General features: G+C 41.5%; 1 protein-coding gene across 11 annotated transcripts; it reads right to left on the bottom strand.

The window, feature by feature from the left end:
* Positions 1-1,614: 1,614 nt before the first annotated feature.
* tbc1d5 (TBC1 domain family, member 5) lies at positions 1,615-20,575 on the bottom strand. Of its 11 annotated transcripts, none has more exons than XM_034599345.1 (23): positions 20,442-20,575; positions 14,788-14,842; positions 14,348-14,466; positions 13,222-13,279; positions 12,954-13,062; positions 12,624-12,713; positions 12,309-12,383; positions 11,742-11,809; positions 11,541-11,643; positions 11,025-11,113; positions 10,804-10,854; positions 10,576-10,645; positions 9,622-9,794; positions 9,387-9,529; positions 8,582-8,688; positions 7,039-7,124; positions 6,182-6,489; positions 5,638-5,700; positions 4,382-4,602; positions 4,147-4,246; positions 3,825-3,904; positions 3,444-3,707; positions 1,615-3,011 (listed from the first exon to the last, which is right to left on the bottom strand). In XM_034599345.1, exons 3-23 carry the CDS (start codon positions 14,445-14,447, stop codon positions 2,775-2,777), a joined length of 2,595 nt encoding a protein of 864 aa, XP_034455236.1. In that variant the 5' UTR covers positions 14,448-14,466; positions 14,788-14,842; positions 20,442-20,575; the 3' UTR covers positions 1,615-2,774. The 11 variants fall into 11 exon arrangements, with proteins under 11 accessions (XP_034455236.1, XP_034455238.1, XP_034455234.1 ...); XM_034599347.1 differs by having other exon boundaries at positions 4,394-4,602; XM_034599343.1 differs by having other exon boundaries at positions 1,615-3,071; positions 5,638-5,694; positions 20,442-20,565.
* Between the last annotated feature and the right edge of the window lie 1,452 nt (positions 20,576-22,027).

The following is a 22,027-nucleotide window of genomic DNA, read 5'->3' as shown; positions in this document are numbered from 1 at the left end:
TAAATACCTGATGAAAAATGTTGAACTTTTTCACAATATTCTAATTCTTTGAGCTGAACCCTGCATTTCACTAAGCTGCTACAGTTCCCAGCAATATCAATAAGTAGGGTGTTTTAACTTTGCACCTGTTGGACCAGTGCAGCCTCTGTACGTCTCTCATCCTTGTTGTCCAGCCAGAAAAACCCTCCACTTCACCCTCTAAATACCATCTTACATACAGTATTCTATATTTTTCTATTTTCCTGAAGCCTTTGTTGTAATTATGAGAAAAAAAAAAAATTGTTAACTGCCTCATCTCCATAACTCGAAATGTAAACGCCTCTAGGGAACACAAAACGCTGTCAAGTGCTTCATTTGTTTGCAAAACACTGTACAGTATTTTATTATGTAATATTCTAGAATTCTTTGCTGTGGAGCATATTTTACCATAAGTTATTGATCCTAAATGAAAACATTCCAGTGAACAAGCTGCCGGTGCGGTAGATGATGCTCGACGTGCTCAGCTGTGGTGATCACCTTCCTCTTCAGTCAGGACGGAGACAAACTAGAAATAAACTCGTTTTGAAATGAAATGCCGTGTGTGTGTGTCAGTGTTTCCGCTGCAGGAGCTTCACGCTGACGGGCATTCATTCATACGGACACGTGTCACGAGTCCTGCATTGAGACGACAGCTGGGGACACTCATCTGCTGCGTATGGGGAAATAAACTTATAATGCTGTAGATAAAAGCTCCAGTACGCCTCCATTTGAAGCTTCCCTGCTCAATAGAATTGACAGATGATTAAAGACACGATCTCAACCAACAGACCTGAGAATTATTTGGATCATTTTTTGCGACATTTGATCCCAGAGTTCATATCTTCAGCTCTTTAGACTTTATCACATCGTCTCCATCAGCAGGAGGAGTTTGCCACGTTCTCATGGAACTGTAGATTGTTCACATCGATAAACTTGAGCCAGAATTACATTTTGATGCGCCTAAAACTATTTACGTAATCTTGCTTACAAACAAACAAGCCAGCCAACCAACCACGAAACACAAAGAGGTGAACACATAACCTCCTTGGCAGAGATAATGAGATTAAAGAGTTTCGGTGGTCGGATCATCACTTTGGTCCACACTAAAATTTCTTAATAACCAATGGAAGAACTGCTTAGAAGATTTGTGCAGAGATTCATGCTGCCTAGAATATTAATCCTACTGACTTCGGTGACCCTGGCACCATTAGAGTGGTTTTTGTGGTTTGGAGTGAAGCGTCTACATCTATCTAACTTTCAATCATTTGGCAGATACTTGTGCCACCGTCAGGATAAACTACAACTCAAAATATGAATTTGTCTTGTTTTGTGGTTTATGGAGAAATACCTGTAAAACTAATGACGCTTCAAACAGCCTTTGGGTTTGGTACTAATTAACAACTGTTAACTATGACATAAAAAGTGAAATGAGTATGTTAGCTTATATTTGCATTAAACCCAAAGCTGAGATGCAAACAAGTGAGGTTTCTCCACACTCCTCAATTATCTGGTGCTGTATCCATAATTCCACAATAACTGTGCAAACTCCATCTGGGGGATGAAGATTATGTGACATTCATAAAAGCTCATCACCACCTTGTGTTGAGCCTTTTTTTTTGCAGTTTCTCGTGAAAAAAGTAAGACAATAATACGAGTATTGATGAAATATGGTTGCAACTGTTCAGCCCGGACGCTTACACATAAAAGCTGGCATCATTCTCTCGAGAGCAAGCAAAGCATTCCCCAAACAACTCATTAGCTTCAGTGTGTAGCAAGAGCAATGTCATTTTATTGGTCTAGAGTTAATTATGCCGAACGAGCAGCTAGAGGGACATTCTTTGTGTGCGCTGCTTTACATGGTTTCCACAATGAACAACTTAGTTGTAATGTGAGAAATGAGAAGTGTCAGATTCCACGTTAAAATGTCCACATTGGGATCGATTTAAAAACAAAAAAAAAGGGGGGTGGGGGAAACAGGTGTATTCCATAATTTAATCATTTTATCCAGGAAACCAAATGTTTTAAGGGGTTAAAAATATTCTTTTAAAAAAAAATCTAACAAACAAAGAATAAGATCACAGAGTCAGGTTTTGTTTGGTTGAGAGAAGATTAATGGTCATAGGCACTGGTTTGGGAGGGGGAGAAAAGCTGCTCTCGACGACTGACAGGAAAACGTTATCCTGTTGTTTTGAGAGTCAGAGGAGAGCACTTCCTCTGTAAGGACGTAGACAAACATGAAACACAGACAGGCCAGATCTCCACATTGAGAAGAAACGGAGAATCACTCTATCAGTACAGCAGGCTCAGGGGAAGCGTGTCCTTCCCCAACAGTAAACTGCAATTTGAGGTCCAGCTATTCAGAGTAATCATGTAGTGACATGGTTAAGCAGTACAGTGGCGCCCTCCCTCTGTGGAGCAGAGCACTACAATTAAATGAGTGACGGGACACAATGAATGAGGAGATGGGCATTAGGCAGATGAGATCGCATCAATATAGCATCAGCTCGGACAGGACTGAAGTGGCACAGATGACAGTTAAAGACACAGAGTATAAGGTATTTGACTTAAAGTGTCACAGTCCACATGTGCAATATTCTAGCTGACAGCAGCTCCAGTGGTGATCCACCCAAAACTGCAAGATTCCCCTCCCTGACCCCGAGTCAGTTTTCTTTGATCACACCCTCAGAGGGGGAAATGTTACAGGAATAAGAACAGGAAGAGGAAGAAGAAGAGGAAGAGAGGGCTGATTTGCTTGTTCACAGGTCGTTCGGGTTCACGATGGTGAAGTCAGAGTCCTTGCTGTGGGTGGAGCCCTCGTCCGGGCTCGAGGAGCCCGAGGCGATGGCGGCCATCAGCGGGTCGTGGAAGGTCCCAGCTGCGCCCTCGGGTTCCATGCGCACCAGGCCGCGCCCTCGCCTGATCGGAGGGGTCTGCTCAGCTGCGGCCTTTTCTCCTCCGGCTCCTCCCCCCTCAGGAGGCTGCAGGTCCCCATCCTGGGACACAAGGATGTAGTCGTCCCAGTTTTTAACCTCTGAGCCGTGGAAAGACGCCACCTACACATCAGTTCAAAATTGTGTGCATGAGTAAGAGCTGTATAATTGCTCTCTGCTGCTTGTTTAGTCTTAAAGCACAAAGCAGTCAAGGGAGGGATGTGATTCTGTATCTGTGATACAAAATTTGGCCCATTGGAAAACTGTTTCAAAAAGATTCTCTGTATAATTTGTTTAAACCTTTGTGTCAAATCAAACTACATGAAAGAGATCAGATTTAAAAGAAGTATTAAATACTGAATCAAAAGGTCAGACAATTAGAAAAACCAAAAACTAATCTTTAAACTGAGTGTTATGTAGTTAATACTAATACAGCTAAAATAAGTGTGGGGCTCTTAATTTGAAAGCTTACAAGATGACTGATCAACTATTAACCTGTTGCTCAGGTGGCGTCGTGGCCTGCTCCTCCTCCTCCTCCTCTTTCTCGTCCGTGCTCACGCTGCCGTCCAGATCGGAATCCCGGCTCTGCCTGCTGCTTTCTTTCTGTTGGCGGTCGCCATGGTGATTGAGGGCAGCTAGAGCCTTCTCAGCAGCCGCAGTGGCGGTGTAGTGATCATCGGCAATGGTGATCTGCTCGTTTTCCTCCGCCTCCAGCTGGCTTTGGTTGAAGCGCAGCGCCCCCTTCAGGATGTCTTTGATCTGACAGGATCAAGGCACAAACCAGAAAAGGTTGCACATGGAAGAAGAGCATGATTACAAACGTAAAGCCTAAACGTTAATGCTCATTGTCCATACAGACATATACATGGCACTCACCTGTTTGAGACCAGCTAGTGACACCAGGACCTCATCCTCTTTCTCCAGGTTTTCTTGCAGAATAACTTCCTGGATTTTGCCTGTGGACATATAGTTAATGAGCTATGACATCGTCTACGTGATTCGTCTCAAATAATAAACACATCTTGATTGGTTAAATATATAATCTGAACTTGGAGTCCAACATTATTCCCAAATAGCAATACGATGGAATGCAACACGTTTTGTAAACTTAAACTGTCTGTAATCAACGGACCAACAGTGAAGCCAATTTAATGATTACTATGAATAATAATCGCAGCAGATCTACAGCTGAACTCACAGATGTGGTTGTTCATCATCTTGGCACAGAATTTGCTCATGGCTTCCAGGTCATTGATCTGTCCCTGCAGGAAAGACACCTGGGCTTCCAGATCATCCTCCTATTGATAAACACACACAAGTACACACTTAGGTACACGAACACAACAGATTAGAGAGGAACAAAGAGCTTAGTGACGGAGAGGAGAAGACGAAACACAACTCTGACAGGTGGGGAGTAAAATAAACTGACAAACCGAACAGCTCACCGACTCCTTCTTGCCCATTGTCTTGCTGTGGGAGCGAGAGCGAGTGATGTTGAAGAAAGAGTCTTTCTTGGTGGCAGAGAGCGGAGGTGAGGAAGTGCTGACGTCACTGCCTCTGGAGGGAGGAAGGGGCGGAGAGGCGGTGGACTGAGCCCGCCCACCGGAGAGACTTTCTATGCTCGGAGAGGAACTGACCGTCCTGGAGCTTTGCCCTGAGAAAGAGAGAGAGAGAGAGAGAGAAAACGGAGGCAGAAGACGACAAGTTAACACAATGAGAATGAGGCACAATGAAGAGGCAAACCGGTTTAAATGTCTTTGCACTTAAAGAAATACTGACGTTATAGCTTAAGCATTTTAATATCCAATATTGAAATTAAAGAGCGGAAGGGTACAAGAAGAATGTGAAGCCTGGAGGAATAATATAAAGACTTTTACAGTTTTTAATTCAAATCAAGAGATTGTTTTAAACTCTTTAATCAAAGGTTCTGCCTTTAAATTATACACAAATCCACTCAAATGTAAAAAAAAGATAATTAAATTTGAAAATGAATTACTCTGTGTCCTTATTCTAAACTCAAATGATGAATACATTTATTGAATACTAAATGACTTTTAGAATTTCCATTTAACTAGTGCAAAGATGTGTAAGTACTGTGTCACCTAATGATTAAATTAAGTCAAACCCACGGAGCAGCTGCAGCAGCTCTGATTGGTCACTGCTGATTTGCGAATTAGTCCTCATCATTCAAATGCAAATATCTAATACCATTTTCCATTTATTAATGTATTAACTAATTATAATTAAAGACTGCTGGTCTATAATTATTCTGGAGTCCATTGGCAAAGCACAGGATAAAAAGAACATTGTCTTTTGAGTTTCCGTGTAATTAAAACATGTGGAAACTTGAAAACACGTGACAGACGACAACAGCAATCTTTTCAAAACAAAGCACATAGGAGCCTGATCATGTTTAAAAGCTATGAAGGCCGAAGACATTAAAGTCCATGATGCCATCAGTTTTATTTCCACTGTTGAGGCAAGCTGTGATCTCCCTCTGCTGGTCACCCTTCGGTATCACATGCTGTGTCCATTTACTCTAATACTGTACTGTTATCAAAGGAGCAGCAACAGATGACCAAACAACGACAAACTTTCCATGCAGACATTCAACAAGCACAGGCAAATGGCGGAGGGGGGGGGGGGGGGGGGGGGGAAAAACACAAGCGGTTGCCGTGGCAGCAGTTACCTTGTGTGTCAGTGTGAGTCGGGGCTGGGAGGGAGACCTGAGACGCTCCACCTGAAACTGCATCTAACACAGGAGAGCCAACGCTGATGATGATGCCAAAGCCAAACAAACCAAAGACCAACCAGATCTGCACAATTACGAATAATATGCAAATTACGTTTTTTAATTTTTTTTATCTGAATTTAGATCAGTTCGTGAACACGTGCATTAGTTTTGTTTTCAGATATTCCAAGTCTCCTGGTTTAAAGATCATCATACAGTGCAACAGGTAAAGGAGCGGCTCTCCCTGCTAATGCAAACATAGCAGGAGGGTTGTCAAATAAAACAGAGATTGAAGAGGGGTGTGAATCGAGATTGTGAATGAAAATGATGATTAATCGTGCAGTCCTTTTATTAACTGACATTCAGCTCATGTGTAATGGTGTTAATGTGAACATGCAGCTAATTCACCAGATAAACAACTGCAAACCAGACTGAGCAGATGAGTAGCTGCTTCTTCTGAAGTTGTCCTGGAAGAAAATCCTGCGCGCGTCCAGTCACTCACCTTTGCTGAGATGGACGGGCATGCTCTCGGACTTGAGCAGGCGATAGTGCTGATTCTGGGCGTGGCTCTGGGTCTGCGATGGAGCGTTTGCCGACGGCGGCTCGGCGAGTGGGTGAGGCAGGGCGGGTGCAGGGGCCGAGGCGGGGGAAGTAGATGAGGAGGAGGAAGAGGAGGAGTGTACTTCGCTGTTGATTGGCGAGATCCCGCCGGACCCACCCAATATGGCCGGAGCGATCAGCTTCCTGCCAAAGCTCAGCAGGCTGCTGGAGACCTTGTTGATGTTGAGGGGAGCCGTTTTTGTACTGGAACTGGATGTTGAGACGTACAGAGAGAAGAACACGTCAGCATCAAATCCAAGTCCTTTTCCAAGGTGTGGATATATTTCCTACCTTCCAGACTGACAGATATTATATCCCTTTATTTTTTGGATAGAAGCAGGGCCAATAAAGGATTCCTCCAAAAGTAAGATTTCAAAATCGGGCGTCCATTTTGTGAAGGGGTGGAGAATGACCCAGGGAAGAGCCCCATTCATTTTTCTGTGCAGATCTGGATCATGGGCTGGATTTTTTTTGTACTTTCTTTAATATTGTGGGATAGGAATTTTTTCAAAATGAATTTTCTTCCTGTGAAAAACTGAACCAAATTGCTATGGTAACCAATATGGCGGCACAAAAGAACACCATATCGTGAACCAATAAATATTTTTTACATAATGATTAGCCTAATATTTAAGGGTTGTTTCTTTTGTCGAACTATTCTAGTCTATTAATAAACAAGAAAACTCTTCGGTTGGAAAACTTTGGTTCACACAGTGTTTGTGTGTGTTTGGGAGAAGAACAACTGTGTGTGTAGTTTACCGTGTCTTGTTCATCAGGTCAGCTCCCCTTGTTTTATAGTAATCCAGGTTCTGCTGAAACTGGTAGTTCACAGGCCGTGGGTTGTTCTACAACGTGAAGAACAGAGCAAACTAATTTTTGTGTGTTAAGTTAAGTTGTTCAAAAATCTAAAATCCTTGCTGTGCGTGATAACACAGGAGAGTAAACACGTCGACCTAGAATCTGTGTCTATGCATGACCACGTAAACAACACGTGCGCCTTGATGTCTCATGAGTAAACAAGCCACTTTCCTGCCCCCACCCCCCATGTTATTAATGATGACGACCCCCCAGGTGTAACTGTGATGCGGACCCGGTGTGACATGGTCATTCACCTGAGGTAAACACTGTCACGTTGGATCAGAACCTTCCTGGGGTTCCATCCCAGGGAGAGTAGTGGTCAGGAGTGTGGTGAGTTGTTGTGTTTGGGTTTATGGGTCAGTGGATGTGGAGGAGGAACACACGATGGTTTATACAGGGACAGGCAGGTGTTAGCTAAGGTCAAAGAACTGGTAACATCCGATTAAACGCACACATGTCAGCGACTGCTCAGTATAAAAAACGAGAGTCTGAGTAGGAGTACAAGTAAGAGTGACGGAACAAGCCATCTGACGTGTGTGTGTGTGTGTGTGTGTGTGTGTGTGTGTGTGTGTGTGTGTGTGTGTGTGTGTGTGTAGGGAGAGTGAAAAAAAAAATGTAATATGCAATCTTCTCTTAGGCCGCTTCATCATGAACAGTGGTTTTGCGCTTTAACTATTTTTTGCATAGAATGTCCCTGTGTCTGCATGGGCAGGAATCATTTTATTGACGTAAGGGGGGAAACAGAGCAAGCAAAAGGCGAATAGCGCTGCAGACAGATCCTCTAGGAATCAACAGAGCAAAGCACTAACTAAGATCTCTTGTGTTATGTTATTATGAGAAGTGTAAATTTGTTTTGGTTCATTATGAAACTGTGGGAGGACAAATTAGTACACGGCCGGTCGCCACAGTTAATTAATGGGAAACTCAGTAACATTTAAATGTTTCAGGTCTTAACCTTTAACCAAGTGTATTATACTGTATCTAGAGGCCTAATCTTCATGTGTAATTGTTGTACATGTACCTGTGGAAATTCCCCTTGCCCACGTGTTTTATGTATTTACTGTAAATGCCTTGATTTCATTAACATGCAACGACTGAAGTGTTTGGAAGCGTGTTAGTCAGTTTTAATTTCACTTTTTAACACCTAAGCTTATTTTTTTTACAGATCAGTGAAGCTGCAAGACTTTTTCTTCAAATATATATATAGCTCAAGTATCCAAAGTGAATCCAAAGTCAACCTACAGGAAAGTGTATATATTCAATATATACAATTTTCCATTAAAAATGTCCTGTCCATTCTCCTTTTCAAATTGTGGCTGCTCGGGCATAAAGAAAGCACAGTATAAAACCACAGAGGGACTTTCAGGGAAGACTGAAGTGTAACAAACAAACAATACAACTGTTACTCAACATAAATACCACTTTTTCCTTTATAGTTACTTACTTTGGGATCTCGAAGGAAGAGAGCCTTTTGGAGCAGAGAATTGATGTCTCCTAATGGAGGGTAGTGCATTAGCAGGCCCAGGCAGGTCTGGAAGTTACTAGCAATGACTGAAACAAGAGAATTAACAAATGCAGCATTAGTAAAGTCGACAACTGATGAACAATCTTACTACAGAACGCCTTCAAATGAAGATCGTTATCTTCTTTGTCAGATTTTGACAGATTTCTAAAATGATCTTTTAAACTAACTAAAATATGCTGGTTAAGTCTTAAAGTTAAGGCTTAAACATGCTAATGGACCTCAGCTCTTTCCAGGATGGGGACAAACCTACCACTCAAACACTATTAAATTAAATTACTACTTGCAAAAACAAAAACGGTAGCTGCACCGCTTCATTTAGGACACAATTGAGTCAAGTGTGTCAAAAATGATTTTAAGAGTTCCATCAGTCCTTGCATATCTTCGACCAGCATCCTTTCAGAGTAACCTGCATGGAAGCACTTCTCTGATGAACAGCTTCCTCTTTGTTTTTCTCTCAAAAGTATTCTTAGACATGAAAAAATGAGAAAATCGGCTTATTGCAAAGGAAGAATTCAGTGACTATGATTAAAAAATGACAAACCAGGGATGATGTTTGCCCTCGAGCTGAAACTGTAAACTGTATTCTATTTAAAGCAAAAATAACCCTATCTGATTAAATGAGGTGGAGGAAATAACATCCCTCTAGTCTAGTGTTTCTTTTGAGATATGCTGCAAAGACAACACGTGGCGTTATTGGATTATTTCAGTAACAAATGGAGCGTACGAGCATCCCGGATGTAGAGCAGCATGGCCACAAAGATGTAGTCCACCAGGTCCAGAGTGATGCTGTCAGCAAACAGGGCGTCCCACACCACCAGCAGGTCCTGGAGCGGGAACTCGCGACCAAACAGCAGGCGCACCCACCGGCTGACGGACACAAAGACGGAGAAGATGAGTGTATTTGTGCACAGGGTGAAGAAAAGGTTCAGACATACTGAGCTAAAGGTGTGGCTACTGACATGCCATAAATTTGTGGGGCTATCTCCAGCCGGTTTACGTGCATGTGCAGCTCCACGTCGTGCTTCTTCACCAGCTGGTCCTGGATGCGGTTAACTTTGGTCACTATGGCAACAGATGGTCCTGAGTCCTGGGGCCGAGCGAATGGGATGCTGGTCAGCATCTCCTCCTTACCCTTGAGGAGGAGATCATTATGCAATTAGCGTATATTATATAAACCTACAGCTGCAGCATCTGTGGCCAATTTATAACAATTTAACACGTAAAAAGGGAGCAATGAAATGATTCCTTTAGGGAGGGTAGACAACTGTCTGGGTTGGACCACAGTTTACTTTATGCAGGTTTTTGCTGTTTAAATAGTAGGACCATGTTTGTCATGCTAAGGACTGTTTCTGATGATATTAATGGCCTGCATTTTTCTATAATAGCAGTGCAATGTATTTACTTTTAATAATCAATCAATAGTGTTTGTTGTCAATGACGGAGATCTCGGTTACAATGCGAGATGCAAATTGAATCCTGACGCACAAGGATTCAGGGGACAGGATGTGTTGCATAAACACAATTCAGAACAATTCTATCCCATTAATACCAGCCTCACTGTTGAACATTTACCACTGCTGTTAGTTCAAATTAAAAGGCATCCAAGTGGGAAAACACAGTGGCTTTTGAAACTGAATGTGTTTGTCACTGAAGTTAAGAATGACAACAATCGTTAATCAGCAACAGTAAATCTAAAAAAACAACACGACAGCCATTTTCAGGTTTTGTTTCGACAGCTGATCAGTCTTAAACTTTACAGGGGAGTACCAGAATGAATTTTTTTTCTGTGTTTGCGGTCGTATTAAACATTAATATTAATGTAATGGATACATGACATCAATGAGTGTCAACTGTGTTGTAATGCACGAACAGTTATGACATCTGTGAAAAGCAGATCTTCAGATCAGACTGACCTTCCTGACTTCTCTCTCGAAGCTGGAGAACCACGGCTCTGCTGTATCCATTAGCTGTGAGAACATGGCACTATAGACAGAGGTGTATTAATGTGAGTGTGTATTGTACGTGGAGGTGAGATAAAATTATGAGAAAACAAAGAAGTGATATATTGTGAGGTGAAAAGAAGAAAAATTACACACATCATTCCTATCACCTATTGATCCACTTTTTAAGGCAGTACTCACTAGGCATCGTGCTCCAGATACTCTGGGTTCAACAAACACTTCATCTCCTCACTGTAGAGGAAAAAAAAAAACAGACCCCTTAGATTGAACCTTCCCCAGATAAACACAAAACTATTTTAGTTTCTAAAAAGAGCACAAGCTACTGAAGCCCAGCAGGGTCTGAGGGTGTTTATGACAACAAACAGGTGAAAGTTTCCGGTTCACCGCAGTGAGGAGCTGACCTGGGGCTGGCCGTCTCGCTGGCATGCTGGAAAGCTTGATGATCGCAGTGCAGCACGAACACTATGGGAGCCAGCAGCTCATGCATCCCCTGCAGACGGACAGGAGGGGAGACAGAGGTAGAGGGAGTGGAAGGCGTGAGAGGGCAGGGGGAGGGAGAAAATATGGTTCATTTGTGGTCAGTCCTTCTTTAATGGTGATGCACGAGGTATCTAATCCATGACGACAGCCTTAATTTAGATATTGTTAGCCACTGCCCGGCCATATGTCACTTCCAGTTTGCAAAAAAGATGCTGTACTAGCAGACTATTTATTCGCTGGCACCTGTTACAGACACTGATAATGATTAGGTTACAAAGGCATTTTGTTCTTTTGTCTGAAGCCACCGGGTGCTGAGACACACACACTATCAGCATCCAGGGACATTAAAGGATACGTTTTCATAAAGACAACAATGTTCAGACTTCAAACCTTTCAGTTCAGTGAATCAGGTGTTAGGACAAAGTACCTGTTCATACCTGTTTATACAGCAACTGTTCATTTTCTCTGGCATAACAGAAGAGAATGTCCGTCAGCTTGGCCCTCACATCCTCATCCTGGAAGTAACGGATCTCAGGGAACCTGATGGAAATAGTAATATAAATAAATACAATAGCGAGAGAGCAGGTTTTTCATCTTTCTGACAGAAAATAAATAAACAGAAGGATGATGATACTGACGTTCTCAACACATCCTGTTTGACCATCCCCTTCAGCTCTTTATCCTGGAAGAACTTATTCCACAGACTCTGGAAATCGAAGGAGAAAATAAGGCAGTGTCAAAAACTGCAAAAATGCGATGCCACAATAACACTTGAGTTCATACTTGAGAAACTTACTGAACTGCAACTGCTTGTATAAAGACAAATATGACCTCTTTCCATTTTTAAGATGATTAAAGCTGACCTGCTGTAAACTGACTTAAAGGATTTTAAAGTAATACTAGTAACTAACAGAAACTAAATGTTGGTGCGTCACTGTTTTCTCTATAATTATACCAACGTTTTTTTCAGCTAATGCCCTGTTACTTGTCTAAATTATGTTACTCTAATGTCTTTATATTATCATTAGTTTAAATCTGAGACTAGCCATCACTCGCTTAGAAACTGTAGGTGGTAAAATAGTAAGCAAATTATGAGATGAGACATGAATAAAATAAAATGTTTTATTTCTTTATCATTAATTCCAACATGCAAATATGAAACAACTGACAAGCATTGCAAGATGGAGACAAACACACAAACTTACCCCCTCATCCTGAGACAGAGGGTTGTTGACCACCAGGTCCTGCTGGCCTGCAGCCTTGCGAGGGTTGGTGATGTGCTGAGACAAAAGAATGCAGAACAGATCAGTGAGCACAGTTCATTTGTCTGCATGTACGACCATATTGTGACCTTACTATCCTTTAGTGTAGAAGAATAAAGTTCTATTTAGTTTAAAATATCTGTGGCAGCTGACAGTCAGACTGTAGTGGCTCCACAAATTACAGCTGAATCCCAAAAATCTACTGCAACCTATTTTCTCATCACGCTGCAGGAATTGGCCACAGAGTGGTGCTCTCACCGTGTCTTTGATCTTCTCATACTGGGCTCGGAGCTCCTTGGTCTTGTTGATCCACTGCCCCTTGTCTTCAGGAAGAGCCTCCAGGTACAACTGCAGACACACAGTTATTCAATGCTACCTACAAGAATTTCTATCTCTCAGTAGTCCCAAGCCTACAGAAATTGGACACTTTCAAAACTAAACTCTGGGCTGCATTTTCCTCCCAAACTAAAAAAAAAAAACTAGAAAGCCCTGCAAGATGCCAGGAATGCAGACTTTTCTGAAGCAGGGAAATTGGCAAAGCCCCTTTAATCAAACTCGATAGGACTGCTTGATCCATTTGGCAGTTACCTTCCAGCAGACGCTCCGAAAGCGGCTGCTCCTCAGTCGACCGTTGATGCCTGCCTGCCGGATCCTGGCCAGGTAATTACTGTTGAGGAACAGGTCGTCCCATTCATTCCTGTGCAAGGGAGGGAAGGCAGAAGCCCAGGAGATTTATGAGCTTCTCAACCCGAATTGGGCACAGTACTCCATCTGAAGTGTCATCCAGCACTAAAGGCTGAGCTGTGTGTTGGACCAGGAAAAGCACTCACGCACTAAACTACAGGAAAACACTCACCTGTATGAGAGGAAGGTTGACTGAGACTGTGAGTAAGTGCTGCTGTCAAGAGATCCTCCTGTTAAAACAGGCACAGACACAACCACAAGGGGGTGATATAAACAACCAGTGATGGGGAGTTAAAAGTTGACATCAATAATCTTTAAAGCGTTTCAACACAGGCCCATATACAACATAACCTTTGAAAACCATCATGACAAACTGGCCTGTCTACTGCTTCCTAACAACACATGATTTATTGTCTGAGCTTCTTTTTTTCCAAGTCATGCAGGAGATGCAAAAGAGCCAGAAGCAGGAAAAGTGACAGCACAAAGTAATTCTCTTTGTCTTTATTGGTGGGTAATAAGTCTAATTTGGCCTGCAGGTGAACACACATCCAAGTCATGGAGCTGTCTATCAACATTAGTTACAGGAGTAGATCATTCCACAGGGACACTCAGCATGAATATTCATCAGTTCCACAACATGTCAACCCCCAACATTATCTCTCTCTCACCCGTAAACATAAAAACACCTCAGCCCGGGGGCGTCGCCAGCCATGTCTGTGACTCATACTCAGCTCCTAAATTTATTTTATTATCTCTTCATATCTACTACTTCAACTTATTGTGACTGTGTTTTACACTCTGTAGCTCGTCTACTGAAAGGAGCCCGCGTTAGGGCGCCCGACTCTAAAAATGTACACGAAACCACAACAGAGACGCAAAAAGAGAATAAGCACTAATAAGTTATGGTCTGCTTTCAGACATGCACTGAACTCCAGATAATCTCCTGACATTATCTAAAGAGGCTGTGTGTTAGAACGCAAATATCAGAGTCAGTGTCTGCAGACGTGACGTGCGAGTGCCAATTTGCAGTAAACAAAAACCTGTGATCTCAGCAGCGGAATTTATACTCAAGCCTCCTGCATGCTGCATCCCCCCCTCACCCTAACTCTCCAGAGATTTCTGCTTGTTGTAATCACGTCTGACCGGAGAAGCTCCTACTGCATTCTTTTGTAGGTGAAAAGCAACTCTGGAGAAAGTGCAGACCTTCTCTGGAGTTCATGTTTGAAAACAGCTCAAGTTTCCCAAAATGCAAGCCTTTCAACACATTGCATGAAAACGCGAAATGAAGGTTGACATACTGCTGCGGTTCTTGTTGAAATTTTGTAGCGGGTCGAACCCCGTCTCCTGCTGCTCTTCTGTCTGGAGCGGATGGCGAGTTTCAAAATTGGGATGCTGCATGGCCACGAGCCAGCCGGACCTTGAGAATGAGAAAAGACAAATAAAACCCAGAATTAAGCCACAGATTAGTAAAACTAAATAGATAACAGATAAAGAAGAGCTACCAGATCTACAAACGAACATCTCCAGTGATGCATGACTTTTAACCACTGACACCACTGATAAGGAGACTGACCTTCAGTCAGAGAATTTGCTGACAGTTACCTCCCCCTTTAAGTCTTTTCGAAGTTGAGTGCTGATCTATAGCCTAACTCTAGCCGACCCCTGACCCTCTCCGGAAATAGCCAGTAAAATATCCCTAACAGTGAAATCCCACTTGAACCGTTATCACAGCACTTACTGTCACAGCCTGGTTATTCTCCACGGCACAAGACTCAGAAGAAAAGGATGATTCTGCAAGAGGAAGAAACAATAATGAAAGTTAGGGGGAGGGGACAAGGGTCTTCAATCACTTTATGTCATTAGTCAGCAGAAATAAACACAGCTGTTGAATGTTCTTAACTCCAGTGATAAAAGTGACGACACAAGGTAGCCTTAGAATCAATGAGCTAATCGATAGTAAATCCACCATTTAAACATCACATTCACTTAGCACTGTTGTCAGCATTGACGCTGCACAGCAAGGTGGTTCCTGGTTCGAATCCCAGCTTGGGGTGTCTTTCTGTGTATAGTTTGCATGTTGTCTCTGCACGAGTTTTCATTGGGTTCCTCCCACAGTCCTGAGACGTCAGATTGGGTGTAAATTGGTGAGTGTGAATGGTTGAATGTCTCCTAATGTTGGATTATACTGGTGACATGTCCAGGGAGCCTCTCGCCCAGTGTCCAGTTCCTTCCATGAGCCTCAAAGGATTAGCGGTACAGATAATGAATGGATGCATTCACTACGTACAACATGGTGACAAGCATCAGACTCTTGACTAATAAACAAATACATGTCAAAAAGCTTTTGTTACATTTGTGACTTTTTACGACGTGGCAGCAGTTTTTCCACCTTTTGCATTTAACAGAACAGCATCAAATAAAACCATGATGCTGAAGACAGTCGGCGAAGAACAGCTTAAATTAGAAAGAGCCACTTGAGGTGCCTGATGCTCCACCATGCTCACTGTGATATATTAAACGTAAGGAGTAATACTAATGAGGTCATTAAGTCTGCAAATTAGTGTGTTAATTAAATATTCTGATGTCAACAGCCTTGTCTTCGCATAACATAAACACAACAGTGAATCTGAAATTGTATTAACTGTTTCAGGAAAATCCATTATTTCTTGTAAAATGCAAATATACTGCACAGTTACTCAGCTAGTAATTTTAAATTATTACCACCAGACCTTTGCAAAGACAGTCATGATAGCTACCACAACCAATAGCATCTAACCAGACGTCTAACCAACGAATCAGCTCACAGTTCATAGAGGTGAGGAGATTGTAACTGTTAACCCTGTAAGAAATTTGAATAAACAACTGCAGCAATGAAACCATGTGCTCATGTAGAAAAGAGTCTACAGAGTAGTGAAGAGACAAATGGACATCAATTGATTAACTGATCAACAGATCATTATTTTTGATTATTTCTATAATATATTAAGCAAAGTACAGAACATTCTTTGGTTTCAGCTTCTGTAGTGTCAGTCTGTTTTTTATCCTTATAAAATATCCTTATTTTCTAACATAGAGACAAAACCATGAATTGATTATAGACCAACAACAGTCGATTTATCCGTTTTTGTATTGAGAATTAATCTGCTGATCTGTTTCAGTCTGGTTCTGGTCTGATTTACTACTTTATTTTATTAGCTTGTGAAATTAATATCTTCCTAACTGTTGGTCAGACTAAGCAAGAAAAATGAAGATGCCACATTTTCCTCTGGGAAAATATAATTTAAATAAGTAACTTTTTAGAAATTGTATTGCCAAAACTATTAATCAATTAATGAAGAGCACAATCTGAAGATTAATCGATAATTAAATATTCGTTACTTGCAGCCCTAATTGATTAATACAAAAGTAATCGTTTAAATGATAACACAGTAATTGCTTGAATTAGTACTGGAAGTGAAAATTCTAAATGATTTGAAGTAAAATCACCATGTAAATACCAGTATCGTAATAATCTCAGGGTCTTTATTAATAGTGAAAAATCATGCGCTAAACACAAATACCAATTTTTAAAGTATATGCAAGAAAACAGATCCCAGCTCTGAGGAAAAGTTTAACTTTCTCGTTGAGACATCACAATTTAGGTTAACCACCATTTCTGCCTCCGTTCTTTATCCGGCTTGGGATTATTCCTATGTTTATGAATATGGTTAGCCTATTACACAGGCCTACAGAATAGCAAGCTTCCTTTTTTTTTGCTTATAAATTGTGGAAATAACACAACAAAGGCATCTCTTAAACCTATTAACCATGTGAATGGAAAACCGCTCGATAAATCAGCTACACATGCCATCAAAATAGAAATTATTTTATATGCATAATGTATGTGCCTGTTTTGTTAGGAAACATCTGTTCTCCAGGAAGACTAATGCTCTCCTTAAGTCTGCGCGCTTTTCCTCCCTTCCCTCATAAAAACCACATTATACCATTAAATAATCGGAACTAATCCACAACTGTAGGGAAGAAACAGAGGAATGTTGTGAATGTGTACCTCCAATAATAGCCTGTCTTTCAGTGTGACTGTAAAAGATCAGCATGAAAGATATAAAAGTGAGCAACCACAAATACAAAAGTAGCCACCTCTCTCACGGTGTGATAATTCACATTAGCACTATATCTGTCATATATTTGACCTACATAAAGAATCAAAATATATTTTAAGACTCTCTCTTTCCCGAAGGCCTGCAGACGCATCCAGCGCTTTGTCCCTTCTTTCTAAAAATAAAATGTCTTTCTGAGGAGGCGTTTACAGACCACTCACTGTGTTTTGAGGAGGTATGTCCTGCGTGGGTGTGTGTGTGTGAAAGTCTTTGTGAGTGAGTGAAAGATGATGCGGTTGAAAGACTCTCGGCCTTGCCGCGTTGGCACAGTCTCGCCTGGAGCAGAGTCTTCTCTTAGCCTTCTGCTGCCTTCATTACTTCTTCAACGACATCCCAAACTTTACTACAGTACATAACAATCAAGGCAAATTAGCTTCTGCATAATTTACTCCACAGCACCTGGAGACACCTCAATAATTCAAATCACGAATCTTTCATGAAATAATCAAATCAATACATAATGAAATGCATAAATAAATCAGCAGACAAATAACACCGCGTCCATCTGTTCTGAAGTCGAGGATCTGTTCCTGAGATTTACAGCTTAACAGCCCATGATGCTGAATTCAAATACATCATTTGGTAACATACATTAACACTTCTTTTTAAAGGTAACACCTCAAGTATGATTGTGAAGGTAGAATGTCAACATTTAGGACTACATCAAGCATACAAGGTCTGATGGCCTGGCTTCAACAATATACCTTCAATAATTCTTATCAATGTATGCTGCATAATACCTCACTCTCCCTCGACACACATTCAATCTAAAGAGGAACAACACATATCACTGGATTTGAGTCTAAAACCTTCTTCCACTTCTCTTTTGTTTTTTTTCAAAAGTCAGGCAGCATAACATTCTCCGGTGTCATGAGAATTTTTTGAGCCGCTTCTCATCTGTAAAGCAACGAAAGCAAGATGCTCACTTTCAATTTGGCAGCCATGTTGACAAAGTAAAAGCCTTTCTCTCTCCTTAAAGCAAGAAAAAGCTTGTTGCCTAAAGGCACAAAGGCTAAACTATTCAGAAACTAACCCCTGATTAGTCAAGCCAAGTGTATTAAATGTTTTGCTGAAGTGATCTGTAGAGTTTCCATTTAGAGATGTAGCTAGATGAACTGTAGCTCGTCTGAAATGAACAGGCTGCAGCCTTGTTTTCAACCCTAGAAAATGCCTTCAATCATTTCTCAGACTTTTAAGGATTCACTAATGACATTAGTCAACAGCTGAACCGGTCCACTTGTCTTTATTTCAGCTAAACCATTACCAGAGAAATCTAATCTAGAATAGATTCAGGAAAAGACACAGAACATGGATTTAGCAAACCAGCAGTGAGAGATTGCCGTTTAGTCAAAGTCAAACACCCCAGCTAAACAAACTCACATGTCTCTACTTCTGCACACAGTGAGAGCCCAGGAGCCTTCACAGTGGTCACATGCTCCATGAGAGGCTGAAAACATGCTTAGGGACCTCAACCTTGGAAAATTACTATGAACTTGCAGGGCGTTGACTGTTTCATGTAACAAATACATGAGTATAAATGAAACCTGTCTGTTACCAGAGCAATGGTGCAAAACCTGTGGGGTGAGGGCGCCTGAGTCACAAGATAAATGTGAAGCATGGAATGTGTTTCCTTTAATCCAAGTGTTTTTCCCTGTGGATTAATCAATGATATTACCTCCAGGGGGCTCTCCAGACTATTCAAACTAGAATGGAGAGCAGTAGAGAGCCTACTTCTGCCAAGGCCCTTAAATTCAATCAAGCTGAACCAGATTTCACACACTCAAGGTATCAGTTTCCTGAATTCCCTGGGACAACAGAGAAAATGTAAAAAAAAAAGAAAAAAGAAGCTCTTTCTTGCAATAAAAATAAGTAAATCTGGATCTGCACCCAAAATTCAATGGGTTCTTCCTTGACCTGTATCGCATCCTTCCACCAATTTTGTGGGAAATCTGTAGGTTTCGCGTACACAAACTCTGGAGAAAGTCCAGACCCAATTCTCCTGAGATCCTCTGCAGGACATATGCAGTTGAAAACATAAACTCCTTGGAGGAACTGCAAACCAGGTTTGGATTCAATTTTACTGCAATATCGCAACGTTGAAGTGGAAAAGAAAATTGCAGAAATACATTTAGTTGTGCGGAGGTGGCCTGATAAAACAAAGTGCAGGGGGGGGTGTCACTCCAGTGCAACCACTCAACAACCTACTAACTTATTCAACTTGTGCACAGAGGTGGAAAACAGCTTTGTTTTAACAGGTCACAAGCCAGTACTGTCTGGTATCACTGCACTAAAGAAGAACAAGGAAGGAACTATGCAACTTCCAGGAACACGATGACGCTAAAATTCAGCGAGTACAACAATTTAGAATTTGAATAACCCCAGCACTGATTTAGTACTTGTACTTCCTGTCACTGCTGGTGTGGTGTATTGCAGCAAACGTGAATTTGTATGTTCCTCTCTGGACTTTAAGGGTTTACAACACAACCTCTACTTCCCTTTAGGCTTCAGACAGTCGCACTGTTCTCTGGGATCACCTTAAGTTAGTAGTATTAGTAGTAGTATTGTTGTTGGTACAGTGAACTATTATGGAGAGCAGTGTGACAAGGCATTAAACCGTGCAGACAGCCAGTGTTAGCCTTTCCCAACAATCCGCACTGCCCTTAAACCCATCACAGCAAATCTGTTAGCCCACGGCGGCGCTGAGCTAAAACTGCACCTGGAAACATTAAAGTCTCACTTTCCATTCAAGTTATTTTAAAATCGTGACTCGCAGCCAGCCACGGTGGTGTGACTGCGGTTTGAAATCACACAGTGTCCGATGCACCACGGTCGGTGACAGGCAGAGGGATTATCGATGCAGGCGGAGGAGGGGGAGAAGGGGGGGGGGGGCACAGAGCCAAACAGCAGCTATGCTAACTTGTGTCTCGTTAGCTAGTGAAGTGAATGCAGGCTAACTTAGCTGAATGACACCCCGGGTACATGGCGGAGGTGGCGGCGGAACCCAGGGGAAGACACCCGGCAGCAGGTAAAGCTAATGTGATGTTAGCCGCCGGGATGTTAGCGAGCTGCTCACCGACGGGGCCTGTCGCTACTTCCGATAACACGCGCAGCTGCAGCGTAAGAAAAAGCTTCTCACCCCCCCTCTCCCCGGAGGCTGGAGTGAGTGTGACCGGTGTCACAGAGGAACAGCAGCCGGTCAGCGGTGACCGGACTCCCGGTGTGGGTCAGATACCTTTTGCTCGGTTCACGCAGGACTCCTCATTCTGCCGCGTCGGCTCCTCTCCGCTGGTTTGTAAACAGTCGCGGGTCAGGCGGATGTGCTGAACACCAGCTGACTGGTCACGTGACGGGGCCTCCGTCTGCAGGTAGCACTTCATCCACTGTGGGCCACACGCTCCAGGTTATAGACGTGGCCCCAGAACTTCCTCTCAACTGTGCAATATAATTCATTTTAGAATCTGTATTTCTCTCAGATGCTCTATGCTTATATTGTTTCCTGTTTTTGTGTGTTGGCTTTTACAAAGGTGCAGTTAACAGTTTTTTTCAGGAAGTAACTGTGCCTACATTTTATTTTGAAGTATTTTCATCCTACGCTACCAAATTACATTGTACCATTTATTTTTGTATCAGGTTGCTATTTACCACTTACTTTGCAGATTCAGATTTTTTTTTTTCAAAACCTAAAAAAGATGCAACAACATTGAAAGTGATAAATATTAGCTACATCACAGCCATTGTCAATGTTTACATAGTTAAACATCAATAAACTAAACATAAATATATAATAATATAATAGAACACACACACACATACACATTATGTGAAAAAAGTGTTGTTTTCTAATTATTTATAGAAATTTATTATGAGGTTTATTAAACTTCTTTGGCATAAGGGTTTGATAACATCCTAAGAATCATTGCCAATTTTAGTTTTTCATATATACAATTGTGTTAGTCTGTATATCGGTCTCATAGTTTTTTGTACTCCCTATCTATATTGTTTTTTTTTTATCATATTACCAATAACACTGCGCTTTTACTTTATTTTGAATGCAGGACTGTGGGGGAGTATTTTAACACTGGATTATTTGTGAAGAATTAAAGAATATCAATACTTCTTCTACCTCTGCTTTCTTGAAATACACTTATATTAAAAAAAAATTTAAAATAGTACCTCATTGTCAGATTTATGGGACATATGATAAGTTAATTTGCACACAGTATTATCTACCACTAACTGGACTCTGTAGCTCCAATCAGAGAGGTTTTAAAAGACTACCAACCTATAACCAAGGTAAAATAACATAGGGGAGTTCAAAGTCATTTGAAAATGTATCTGCATACAACTGCATGGATTTCTGTGTCTTAATTTACATAATAAAAGAAGAAAGACATTTCCTTCTTCAACTAAAATAACAAAGGAGGGTTATATTGAGAACAAATTAAGAAACTATTCTCCAACAAGTGAATTGTAAGAGCACAAAGTTGTGGTCGACAACAGCACCCAGTAGAAAAAAAATAAGTCTTGAATAAACAAGAACACCGCAGGAGCCCTTTAAACGCGAGAGTTAATTAAAATCTTTTTATGCAGACTTAGTTTCAGCAATTTCTGAAGTCAGACAAGCCAGATTTATCTGTAAAGAGCTTGTAACCCACACATTCACCCTGAACGGCTTCACACAGACAAAACAAAAGAAACTAAACCTGAGCAGCGTGACAGGCATGATGGGGGAAAAAGGGCAGGAGTCCATGTGAAGATATACAGTGCACAGGTGGTGACATTAAATAGCATTAATGAGTCAAATGTGTGCACTGTGTGATT

The sequence above is a fragment of the Hippoglossus hippoglossus genome, chromosome 11 (assembly GCF_009819705.1).
Source record: "Hippoglossus hippoglossus isolate fHipHip1 chromosome 11, fHipHip1.pri, whole genome shotgun sequence".
NCBI classification, from domain to species: Eukaryota; Metazoa; Chordata; class Actinopteri; order Pleuronectiformes; family Pleuronectidae; genus Hippoglossus; species Hippoglossus hippoglossus.
Note: the sequence above shows the minus strand (reverse complement) of the source record. Positions and strands in the feature narration are given on the sequence as shown.

Bases quoted from the DNA above. Each gene is read 5' to 3' on its own strand.
- tbc1d5 (XM_034599340.1), bottom strand. From the start codon at position 14,447: ATGCAGCATCCCAATTTTGAAACTCGCCATCCGCTCCAGACAGAAGAG. The intron at 4,603-5,637 runs GTAACTGCTGCC...TCTCTTTCTCAG, and splicing joins GACTCACACTGACACACAAG to GGCAAAGCTCCAGGACGGTC. The intron at 3,905-4,146 runs GTGAGTTCAGCT...ATATGTCCACAG, and splicing joins GATGATGAACAACCACATCT to GCAAAATCCAGGAAGTTATT.